The sequence below is a fragment of the Symsagittifera roscoffensis genome, chromosome 4 (assembly GCF_963678635.1).
Source record: "Symsagittifera roscoffensis chromosome 4, txSymRosc1.1, whole genome shotgun sequence".
Lineage (NCBI taxonomy): Eukaryota > Metazoa > Xenacoelomorpha > Acoela > Convolutidae > Symsagittifera > Symsagittifera roscoffensis.
The window spans coordinates 37,011,174-37,023,521 of record NC_087065.1 but is presented as its reverse complement, the minus strand read 5'-3'; the positions used below and the strand labels follow the sequence as shown (position 1 = coordinate 37,023,521).

The window sequence follows — 12,348 nt, the reverse complement described above, 5'->3', positions numbered from 1 at the left end:
AGCTTTCAAAGTTAAGGAGATAAATAAATATTCTAATTGAATTTGAGCCCAGGAAAAAGCCGAAAAATTGGTCTATTAAAACAAAAACATTATTGCAATTAAATCGTTTGAATCAGCAAGAAAACAACAAAATCATAACATCCACATTGAATTTCGACAAAAAAAAATTGAATGACAACCGGAATAAAAAATTCTTTAAGTATAAGCAAATGGAAAGCGCCGAAAATTATAATTAGTTGAACATTAATATTCGGTCAGCTGCACCCGCCATTGATGAAAAGAGGTTGCATTTAGTCGTCTTCTCCAGCGGGAATTGTGTCCTTGATGATACCCAGGAACTTCAACTTAATCTCCGTCGTTGGATTACCTAAACATTTATATCTTGTTAACAGAGCAGTTACCGCTGAAAACTCAATCGGAAGATTGAATCGGAAGCTTAATTAAAAACAGCTGAATAGAGAAAATATTTCGTAGCATTTTTCAAAAAACACTTGCCTAATAGGACATCTTGTACGAATGAGCACTGTACGTCTTGATGGACCGCAGTAAGAGCACCCTTGATCACTCCACAGAGGATGTTTGAGTAGAATAGACCCTGGTGCTTCTCTGGTAACTCCACAAAATCAGCCAGAGGGTTCTCTTTCAGTATTAGACTACACTCGGTCATTGCTGAGTTCCAGTTGGTTGCCTAGTATTACAGCATAAAATTGTAGAAACTTATGGATCTTTATCAAGGACTCCTAAAAGTCAAAAAAAAATAAACTCAACGATATGAGTTCAAATCGAGATTTTTAAAATACATATTTTAACGCAGGCGAATAGAGCTTCGCACCACTTGCGATACAAGAACATATGCCAGTTTTATGGCGTAAAAATTGATTGTAAGAAACTGCGAAATAAGAAACTTTGCAATAAGATAGAATCAGTATTTCAAAATAATTCAACACAGAGGTGAAACAGCTTCGGATCACTTGCGATAACACATAGCATTGCAAGCTAGCAGAAAAACTAAATGAATGCCACTCAATCAACAAAATCACAACTACTGAAAAACAAACTGTTGCCATGAATTCTAAATTTTACCAGGCCCATCCCGAACTATAAAAAAAATTTTAAAACCATTTTTCCCTTGAAAGGACGCAAAAATAGGTCACTATGCCCATAAAAAATAAAACGAAGTGAGGCCAAATAAAGCTTTTAAGCGAAAATAAAAATCACATTTAATCAATTACCAATTGAAAAAATAAATCCAAAAGACTTTCAATTATACAGAAAAGCATTAGCAGCACAACAAATATCCAAGTTAAGGCGACTAAGCCGACATTTTTTGAAACGGAAAACCTCCCCTTTGAAAACCGGTCCTGGTCAGATCCAAAACTGAAAAAAATTGCAGTCCCAGGCGTAGTAGTTACCTCTAGACCAAGTGTGGCGGATAACCCAAAAATGCGAATTTATTATGAGCCAAGCTATCTAATGACTCAACTGAGAATTATTTAACAAGTTGTAAAACTGAAAAAAGTCAATATACCAATTTGATAACGCATGCTCATAACGTAGCTGCTTATGCAGGCAAAAGTACTATAACATGTTATTTCTATTAATCCCTCAGCCTTGGATTTGGCACGTTAGTTTTGAGAAAATGACAAGAAAATTTTTTTAATTATTGGTCAAAACTCCCCCACGGAAAGGCCGTAGAAAGTGGGGCAAGGTACAAAGATACTATCAGAATAGAGAGTAGCCAGTTTTTGTAGAGAGGCACATAGAGAGTAGCCAGGTTTTGTGTAACACTTTTAAAAAAAATCAGTTAGGTAGTTTGAGGGAAAGTAAAATTTCTGCGAGAAGTGCAAAAAACTCAAAAGCGTCTCAAAAATATCAAAATAATACATATAATTTTCAAAACTTTGTGCTAAATTAAATTCTTTTCACAAAAACTCCATGTAACACTAATGAAATTTCATTTCGCATCGAAAACATAGCCCACAGACAATTAGAAAAGAGTCAATGAACGCAATTAAAGTGAAAAAAATACCGACTTAATTTTTGAAAAAATCTCAAATTTCGCATTTCAAAGAAAAAAAAATAGATGTCCATGAAGCTCTTCGAATTTCTAGAATAACTTATGATTGGTACTTTTTCGATAAAATTAACACAATTTGAGAAGACTGGATTAAAAGGTAAATTTTTTATTTCGCTGGGAAATCTGATAATTAAATTCCACTTTCGAAATTAGAAGTCGATCACGTTTTTCGTGAATTATTCATTTTTGCTTTTCGACAGTGGAGTTTAACTTCCTTTTAATAAAGAAATTAAGCTGAACTTCAAAAAAAATAAAATTCAAACTGCGAAAAAGTGAATTTGAGCCTGAACAAATTTTAAGACTTTTCCTGAAAAGAAAACAAAAAAAATCAACGCGACCTATATAAGAGTCTGAAATACTTCTGACTCTTAAAAATTTAAAAAACGGTAACAAAGCCGACAGTTATGGAGCAGACAAATGTTGAGCCGAAAAAAAAAGCAATGAAAATATATTTTGATCATCAAATCTCTCAAAATGAGACCTCTGAGCTGATTCAATATGAGCCAAGTCGTTCAAGCCGCACAAAAAGAAAAAAGCAAAAAACGGTAGTCCGAAAATCGGTGTTGGTTATATTAACAACCAACAAACATAAATTAACAACCAACAAATCTCCATTTACAGTGCGCATTTTAAATGCAGACATCGCTTGTGTAATTGTTGAAACAGCCAAGAATGCATCAAAACTCCAGAATTTGCAATTTTTCTCAGATGACTAGTAGAAGACTGACCTCTACGGAGGATATTCCGAAGTACTGTTTAAAGGCACTCTTGCAGATGACTTCCACTGACTCTTGGAATGCTTTACATCTAGGCATCTGTGAGCGGGACAGGAAGTCTTCAATAAGTCGAGTGCCAATATTGATACCTATCTTCTCCAGCTGCGTATTCACCTGGTAAAAAGAAACCGTTTTATTGTAGCACATACAATATCATCCAGTACGTATTACTGATTTGCCAGTTTTTAAGTAATAGCGATTATTTATTGAAAAAAAAATGTTAATGTGACTTGCGCAGCTAATATGTATTAAAATATTGCTGCTTCCAATATTTCCTCGTTCTGGTATACCAGAAGCATGAAAGACATGAAGTCTTATAGAAAAGCTGACTCGCGGTAAGCCTAAAAACAAAAAAATAACAAGAGACGTAAAAGAGTCGTAAATTAGAAACAATCAGTAATTCAATAATACTTCAAAATGCTTCGTATGAAAGCGATGCTATGCCAACGACTACAACAGTCTCTCCTAACCTCAGCGTCGTTCTCGTAGTCCCTGATGAGTTGGAACACTAGAGTGCCGTAGCTGAGGGACAGCAGATCCACATTCACCTTCTTCATCTCACCCCGACTGCTACTGCCGCCCTGTCTCCCAGTCATTCTCGTTCCCCTTCAGAGCTAGTTTCACTGTTTTTCTACTGCAAATAGAGAGCCAATCAATTTCTAAATGAAAATGTTGATGGAATGAAATCTTCAACTGCATTTGAAAAAAAAAATTATGTTGCAAATCGTCAAAAATTAAATCACACAAATTTATGCAGAATAGTCCAACTGCAGTTTTTATTTATATGCACTCACACTAACTCAAATGGTTGCCCTCGGGAATTGCAGGGAACTTTCTTTCACTGTTGTTTTGAACGTGCAATGCGCATCATACAGACTCTGAAAAACCGATACAAAAATATTAGGGGAGCCAAGAAGGGTAAAAAACCTGCAGACACGCTACGCCAAAAAGTCACTCTAAAATTTGATGCATCATACTTTTGATCAAAAATATCCAGGGACCGCAGATCGTTGCGGAGAAACAAACAAATCGTTGCGGAGATAAAACCAACAACAGTAAGAGGCCAGGCTGGCATGAACAATTCCTACGCGGAAAATGGACAGAACTCAGAGTTGTGAACCAAATATTACAAGATATTACCAAAACAAATGGTTAACTACAGATGAAAAATCAATTGCGGTACCTTTTCATAGCCACCTGGTCAAGATGCATTACAAGTAAGTCTTTCACACAGAGTCGAACCTGAGGTTCGCACTATTTGCGATACAACTAGATTGATCAAAATGAAAAGATATTTGCGAAATTCAAATTTCAAACTAATAAACTCAAACTATTTTAACAGAGAACTAATAAAATATTTTACGTCCACCTAGACCTCATAAAACACATAGGCACACAAAAATTTTTTGCGCATCAAATGACGCAAAAAGAGACTACTAAGCCGATATAAAACAAGCCAAAAACTATTAAGCCGAAAAAAGGAAATTTCAACACCGAGTAGTTAAAATACAACCAACTTATAAAAAAGCGGAGAGGAGCCTAAAATTTGTGCTTCTCTTGAAACGATCCAAAATTAGATCACTAAGCCGATAAAAACAGGCGGAAATAAATGAGGCCGATCAAAGTTTATAAGCAAAATAAAACAAGACTGCTCGTATCAGGGCGAAGCCCTGAATGTTCCGACTGCCCATTAAGGTTTATGGAGCAGTAAAATTATTAAAAAATTAAAAAGTAATAAAAAAAAATGAAACTTTTTTCTTCAAAAATTTGAAATTTTTTTTTATAAAAATCATCCCCCCACACGCGATGTAAAGTACTAAAAGATAGATTTCGCTACTTGTAACAAATCAATTATGGTAAATAAGCTTCGTTAAACCAATTTGGAACGATTTCTAAGACGGATTAACTCTCCGCTTACGCGTTAATAGCGCGAAATATATCGCGCGTTAATTGTCCCAAATTGGCCAAAATGGCAATGTTTAAACCCTCATAACTTTACGAAAAATGATCACAGGTGAAATATCTTTTCAAATTTGAGCTCAAGACAACAATACCTTTCGAATGATATTTAAAAAAATCCGTCAAAAATGGCTAGTTAAAAAGTCGAAATTTGTCTGAAGAAAAAAAACCCACCCGAGCACAAATATTCCGTTACTTTCGTATCGAAAGTCGGAACAAAAACCAAAGAAGAAAATACGAAGTCAAAGAAGGTAACATCAAACACTAAAAGTTACATTAAAGAAAAACGCGAGCACAAAAAGGATTACAAGATGCGGTAATTAAGCCGACAAAAAAATAAGTAGACAAATAATTGACAATTAATTATATTTGAAACAGACTATTTCCCGTTTGAAAAAAAAACACAGATCCTGGTCATATCCGAACCGAAGACCTTTGGCGTCCAAAGCGTATTGGTTACCTCCAGGCTACGTGCACCGGGAGAGTCCTGCGAAAATGGTTATTTACGGGGAAAAGTCTAGAGCCCGAGTGCAATACACTTGCTTATCGCAAGGGTAATAAGTTTAAAAATAATTATTCTGATTAGGAAAAAATTTAACCAGCTTCCTTTTAAAAATCCATTCATTGAATCTTGCAATAACTCGTGATGATTCAAAACATTATTCAAAGCGATAACTCCAACACCAGATATTACTCAAGTTTTGAAATTAAGAGTTATCGTCTTATAGCTAACCCAAAAGCAATACTTTGCAACCCGCCCCAATATGTTATTTTAGTTGCACGTATATCGTTGATATAATGAAGCTGAAAACGAACCCAAAAACTTCGACTTCCGTTGGAAAAAAACTAACTCTTAGTATAACACAAAAAATTGTGGATGTAAATACAGAGTAACGCTTACAGATTTAACTTTTAAGCGAAATCCAGTTACAAGTCAAACCAAATTTGTCTCGACTGCTTTTAAGCTTTAATGTATATCGTTGGTTTAGTGGGGTTGAAAACGAACCCAAAAACTTCGGTTGGAAAAAAAATCTAAACTCGTTTGGGTCTCAAAATACTGCTGGAAACACCAAAGCTAAATTTTAACACAGAGGCGAACGGGAGTTTCGCGACACTTGCAATACAATTAAAACACTGCATTACAAAATCTTGAAAAAAAAATCTCCTTTTTCGAAAAAAAAATAGGCTGAAAAATAACTTGCAATTCCAAAAAAAACTCCCTCTACAAACTTCACAACACTGTATCCGACGATGTTCATATTCAGCCGGAACAATCATTGAGACCCAAAGACCAAGCGTCAACTAAAGTGAAAAAAGATGGACCAACCCTCGTTAAGCCGAAAACGAAACTAGACATTAAAAAACTTCCAGCTATAAAAATTTTTCAAATTAAATTTTTACGAGTCATTCCTCCTGAAACAAGAAAAGGGATTGAAATCCATTCCATTCGCACTTAAAACTGTGCAACATAATTTGACTAAACCGATATAACAATAAACGAACCCATTTAACCGAAAAACTTCTTTTTAAGGTTAAAATTTATAAAAGAAAACAGAGCTGATAAATTTACAAACTACTGAGAAACTTTCACTTATAGTATAAATTGTTCGAACTAAACAATAAAAAACTCTGGAACTGAAAAAGAACCACTTGGAAGACCCGCAAGATAGTATAAACAGCATTTGAAAAAAAATGGAAAATCAGACGACAGAAATTAGGACGCAAAACACATATCCAGAAAAAAATCAACTTTAATAAATGTGAATAAAGAATTGCTCCACGTGAACTATGAAATAGTTTTATTTAAAATTCCAAAAAAATTGAGCATGTCAGAATGTCGGCAGAAAAGGTTAACGTTGTTTTCTGGGAAAAAAAGTCTAGATCCTGATTACTATTCACCTGCTCTCGCAAGTAGAATCAGAGGCCAAGGGTAACGAAAAGGGCTATATAAAAAACCTGAATAAATAAAAACCTTCTTACTCAGCATAAGAAAATCAGCAAAGACTAATATACCTTTAATAAACTTTGATAGAAAAAAAATATTTCAAGGTAACAACAAAACTTAAAAGTTGCCAAATTCAAATGGCTTTAGCCGATTGCTGATCAATTTATCTGAGCAAGTTAACGATTTATTTAAATAAAACTAGCGTTTAACGCACCTCCGGTGCTTCGAAAAACCGCATATATTGGAAACAACATCTGCAAATTTTTAGTGTACTCTGACTGCACCATTTTAAAAGCGTCATCTTGAAAATTTAATGGGCCTCTGGAGAAATTTGGAGGCCAGATTTGCAATCACTGAGAGTCCCTGAGAGCACCCTACTATAGGGTTAGGAATTTTTTTAAACCTGTTTCCCGAAAAAAAAAATTGAAAAAAAAAAAAAACATCTTGTCTCGGAAACTAAAAGGATTTGAGCATTCAAATTAAGAGGCAAGATTTGAGACGCCTGGATGTACGCTGACAATAAAATTGTATCTTCATCAATTTAGTAGTTTCAAACTTTTTGAATTTCTTTGTAGATAAGTTCTTTGAGAAATTTTGAAAAAATCAAAAAACGTCACATCTCGGAAACTAAAAGCATTTGAGCACTCGCGTTTAGCAGTCGCATGTATCAAGATTTGCAATTTTTTAGAGTACCCTGACAACACCGAATTATAGCGCTGGAAATTTCAAATTTTGAAAAATAATTTAGTTAAACTTTCTGAAGTTTTCTGAAAATTTTTGAAAAAATCACAAAAAACGTCATATCTCGAAAACTACAAAGAATTGAGCAGTCATACCTTGAGGCAAGATTTGCAATTTTTGAGAGTACTCTGACAGGACCTAACTACAGGGTTGGGAATTTCAGATTTTTAAAAACTAAAAATAATTTAAGTTTTTTTGAAAATTTTTGAAAAAATCACAAAAAACGTCATATCTCGAAAACTACAAAGAATTGAGCCGTCATATTTTGAGGCAAGATTCGCAATCTTTGAAATTACTCTGAAAGGACCCAACTACAGGGTTGGGAATATCAAATTTTACGAAAAAAAAATTAATATAAGTTTTCTGAAAATTTTTTGAAAAACTCACAAAAAACGTCACATCACAAAAACTACAAGGATTTGAACAGTCATACTTGGAGGCAAGATTTGTAACTCCTTAGAGTACTCTGACAGCACCCAACTACAGGGTTGGGAACTTGAAGTTTTGTAAATTATTTTGTTATTTGAAATTTCTGAAAATTTTTGAAAAAATCTCAAAAATCGTCTTATCTCGTTAAATTAAAATGATTCGGGCATTCAAAATTGGAGGCAAAATTGGCAACCACTAATTCGATATTGGGCTGCTTATTTTAAACTCGGTAAAATAACCACTAAAATCATATTGGAAAATCGAAAAAAAAACCTTAACCATTGCAATATACGATATAGCTTAAACATGCAAAAATAATACGTTGACAAAGCTTAAACATGGCGAGATAGTGAAGCCCGCATTTAAATATATAATAGATTCAAATGAAATAGCAAAAATTAATTATGTTTTCCTTTTTATTTTTGTATTTAGTAGTAAAGTTTTCCAAATTGTGTTAATTTTTTCGTTGCTTAAAATTATTTGATATTTGGCCTTAAAAAGACCTAATTAGCATAAAATGATTTAAGAACCAAAAGACTTTTCAAATGACAGAAAAATAAGGAACAAAACTTTAACAACTTTACACTACCAAACCTAGAAACAAATATTTCTTAATTTAACCTAAACTCAGTCGATTTATGAAAATGTATTTTCGCGGAGAGGCTTATATGTAAACCAAAAAAAATGATATGCATGACAAAAAAATCATTTACCAAAAACAAAAAAAGCATTTCTAAGATTTGAAAATCACTAAAACATTCCGATCTCCAGAAGCTTCTGATTATAGAGCAAAAAATTAGGCCATCCGAATTGTAATCCACGGCAAATCAGAAGTACTATCCGACCACTCGTTTCATTCCTAAAAACGATCAAAATCCTAAAAAATCTCAAAGTTTAGCAAAATAGGTTAATCTAGAGATATAATTAAAATCCAAAACAAAAGCAAATCAAAGCGCATAATTTCCGATGCAAAAAACACATTGCGCTACAATACAGTGAATGAATAAAAAAATTATGTTGAAAATAACTTGAAAAAAAGGAAACTGCAGCTACAAAATCTTCAAGTTTGTATCGAATGACGTTCATAAACAGCCTTTAACGGAGCAGCAACAACAGAGCGTAACAAAGTTAACAAACTTTGGATCGAAACAAAACTGTTACTAAAAAAATTTCAAAGTTTTTACAACCCGCCCAAACTGAAACACATAATCGCATACTAATACATTTTGCCCTTGAAATTACGCAATATAATTTGATTAAGTCGATATGACATAAACTGAAACTGTTAAACTAATTAAAAAAGAAAAAACGAAAAAATAAAACATGGAAAAACACCTCAAAATCAGACTTAGTAAATTCACAAATAACTTTCAATTATAGTAAACACTGTTTAGATTGGAACAACGGAAAATGAACGAACAAAAGTTAGAACGAAAACCACAAACCCGAAAAGAAATTTGAGAAGATAATCACAACCTGAAACCTGATTTAAATAACTACTAATTAAATGATAGTAGCTTTGTTTGAACTTTCAAGAAATAGAGCTATTCAAAGATGAATGATAAAATGAATGAGGGGATCAATTAGTCTTGTGAACATACTTATTTACGGGGGAAAATTCTAGTACCCTATTGTAAAACCCTTGCTAATCGCAAGGCTGATAAACAAAATACAATTTAGAAAAAATGGTTTTGACCAGGCTCGAAACCGAAATTTTGGTCGTTCCAAGCCTGTATTATAATTCTGCGTCAACTCCAAAGAACCATCTGCACGCTTTTGTTTTTATTTTAAGGTAACCGAAAACAGGATTCTTTGAGTCTGTGAGGCAACATTTTTCCCAAAATAGATATTCGATTTTTAGGCTAGAATTTCTCACTCATCAGCTATTTCCAATTAAGTTAGTTCTAAAATTTTCAAGTATGCCAGCATTCAGCGGTCATTTAGAAAAGATTATCTGAAATGTTTTAGTTCTGACTATGAGAACACCACGATCTTCGGGACATCTGAAATGAGAGGATAATTTTGAATTTGAGGTTTTCCTTGCCAAGTTAGGATCATTTAATTCATTGATTGTTTTTGAAATTAATTAGGCACAGAAAGCTTCCCTATAACTAATTATTTAGAGTTTTCTTCGTCTTTAGTCAAAATTTAAATCTTACAAACCAAGTTTTTTTAACGCAGAAAAAAAGTTTTCATCGTCTTTTAGTCTGAATTTTAATTTTATACACCCATTTTTTACGCAGAAAAGAAAACGCACAAAACGGCAAGAAGGAGCTCTATAAAACAGCAACAAAATGAAATGCCGAACAAGCAAAATAATGACAAAGAAATTTACACTAGCCGATACAATATTTTTTTATTTTAAATCGCCTTATAAAAGAAAACTGCAAAAACAAAAAAAAGAACACAAGAAACTTAAAAAAGAAGACAGAAAGTGGCATTTTGGACTAGACTGATGTTCTGAGCACAAAAAAAAATAAGACAGAAAGTGGCATAATGTGCTGAAAACTTGGACTGCTGAAAACGGATTTGTTAAGGAAACGGTTTTACTGCTAACGAATGTACAGACAATTGGCCAAAACATTATATCGCTCCAAACCTAACAAAACCTGTTGAATTCGAAACCCCAACTTCAGAATCGGTAAATCAATAATTAATCATCTTTTCAGTGGATTGTGCTGACGTGGAAATCGCAAATTGAAAGCGGAATTTTCATTAAGAACACAAAAGCTGCAAATTGCAATCGGAGTCCGCTCATAGAAGTGAAGAATCCACTTCCATTCGCGGAATCAATTTATAATTTGAAGAATATACTTACAAATGAGGAAACTGCAACAATTTGATGCATTCATAACCTTATTCATAACTCATTGAGCATTCCGCGACACTACTAATGCTCTAACATAATTTTAGTCAACAAGCGTGCGTTCATGCGCAGTTCATGAAAAGATCAGTACATAAAATTTTTTGTATGGACAATACTAGTTGAGCTGAGCGTGCGTTCAATCGTCGTGAAACAATTTGTTACATGCACGCTCGCGAATGAGCCGTAGAGGTAGTTAGAAAAAATGTTTTAAAGTGAGAAAACAACTGTTTTAGCAAGTGAAAAATAAGCATCAACATATAAATTTTTCGTTGACTAAAGCATTTTCGCAACAGTTGGTTTTTCACGCACTCGGGAAATTTATTCAATACCCTCGGGTGTGGCGGCCCTCTGATAATGAATTAATTCTCTCGTGGATGAAAAAACAGCTGCGAAACTACTACTTCATTACTTGTATTTGCTTGTGTATTGCAGGACAAACGTATGTGCCAACAAATATAACTATACAAGTACTTAGTAATTCCGAAAGAATTTCGTAAGTGGAATCCATATTCAAATTGATTCATGTTAAAAGGCTTCTCCCCGGATTCCAGGGTCATATATGCATCAAACCACGCGCGTATCCAGAACATAGTTTGGCTTAGCGTGGGTTATAAAGCGATACAATACAACACTTTATTGAAAATATTCTATCAGGTTGTTGAAACCATTCAAAGCCAAACTATGCTCTGGATACGCGCATGGTTTATTTCGTATTGAACCCTCCATTGTATACAACATTGTATCGATACAGTCCAAACAAAAAAATGAGTCAAATAAAAATGAAAAAAAAAGGTAAAAACTAGGTCTACCATTATTTTCTCGATAAATGTTCATTCTAGGCAAACATGCTGAGAAAAAAACTTGATTGCCTTACAGGTATAATTATACATGCAAGAGCATCTGCCTATTTATCGGGAACTAGTTTTTTTTTCACGTAAGCAATCTTTCTTACACATTCCCGATTACAAGACACTTGCTCACGCAAATAAAATAAAAAACTACTCTGGCAAGCTTGTATATGTAACAACCATACTTTGTATAAAATATATAACTTGAGAGAATTTGCCAAACTGAAACTGAAAAAGTTTTGAAATTCTTCAAGTTTCTTCAGTTTCAAAATTAAACTCATTTAGTTAGAAAACAGTAAAGATGAATTTCAAGTGCTGGCACAGGTTGTGTACAATCCAATGCAAAACATTACAATAAAGCATACATAAGCGAAGCTGCAATTCGCAAACGCGAGCAACGAGCGACAAAACCCCTAAAAACGAGAAACAGAAATAAGCCTTGAAAAATAGGCCTGGAACTTGAGCTTGTGATAGCGGAAAACAACCTTACCACCTGTCGCTTCATAGCCAAGCAAAATGTCACAGATGCCTCATATAGAAAATTTAGAGTTATCTTAAGCCCAGGGGCGGATCTAGGATTTTCTCGAGGGGGGCGGATTTTCAAAAAAATCAAAAAATCGGGCACTTTGGGCACTTTTTGAAAAATTTTGACAAAAAAATTGCGTTTTTTTGGCGCGCGCTCCCCCTCAAAAAATAGTTAATATTGG

At 33.8% G+C, this 12,348-nt stretch overlaps 2 protein-coding genes across 3 annotated transcripts in view; both read right to left on the bottom strand.

Annotated features, from left to right (window-relative positions):
• LOC134843623 (patatin-like phospholipase domain-containing protein 4) overlaps positions 1-12,348 on the bottom strand; it is a 206,128-nt gene that overhangs the window by 178,967 nt on the left and 14,813 nt on the right. The window lies entirely within an intron of this gene.
• LOC134843626 (trafficking protein particle complex subunit 3-like) lies at positions 89-3,734 on the bottom strand. 2 transcript variants are annotated; one of them, XM_063859808.1, is made up of 5 exons: positions 3,654-3,734; positions 3,324-3,487; positions 2,806-2,967; positions 496-688; positions 89-367 (listed from the first exon to the last, which is right to left on the bottom strand). In XM_063859808.1, exons 2-5 carry the CDS (start codon positions 3,447-3,449, stop codon positions 291-293), a joined length of 558 nt encoding a protein of 185 aa, XP_063715878.1. In that variant the 5' UTR covers positions 3,450-3,487; positions 3,654-3,734; the 3' UTR covers positions 89-290. The 2 variants fall into 2 exon arrangements, with proteins under 2 accessions (XP_063715878.1, XP_063715877.1); XM_063859807.1 differs by having other exon boundaries at positions 3,648-3,733.

Excerpts from the sequence above, each read along its gene's own strand:
- LOC134843626 (XM_063859808.1), bottom strand. The coding sequence starts at position 3,449 with ATGACTGGGAGACAGGGCGGCAGTAGCAGTCGGGGTGAGATGAAGAAG. Across the intron at positions 2,968-3,323 it reads ACTACGAGAACGACGCTGAG|GTGAATACGCAGCTGGAGAA; the intron begins GTTAGGAGAGAC and ends TCTTTTTACCAG. Across the intron at positions 368-495 it reads CGTACAAGATGTCCTATTAG|GTAATCCAACGACGGAGATT; the intron begins GCAAGTGTTTTT and ends ATAAATGTTTAG.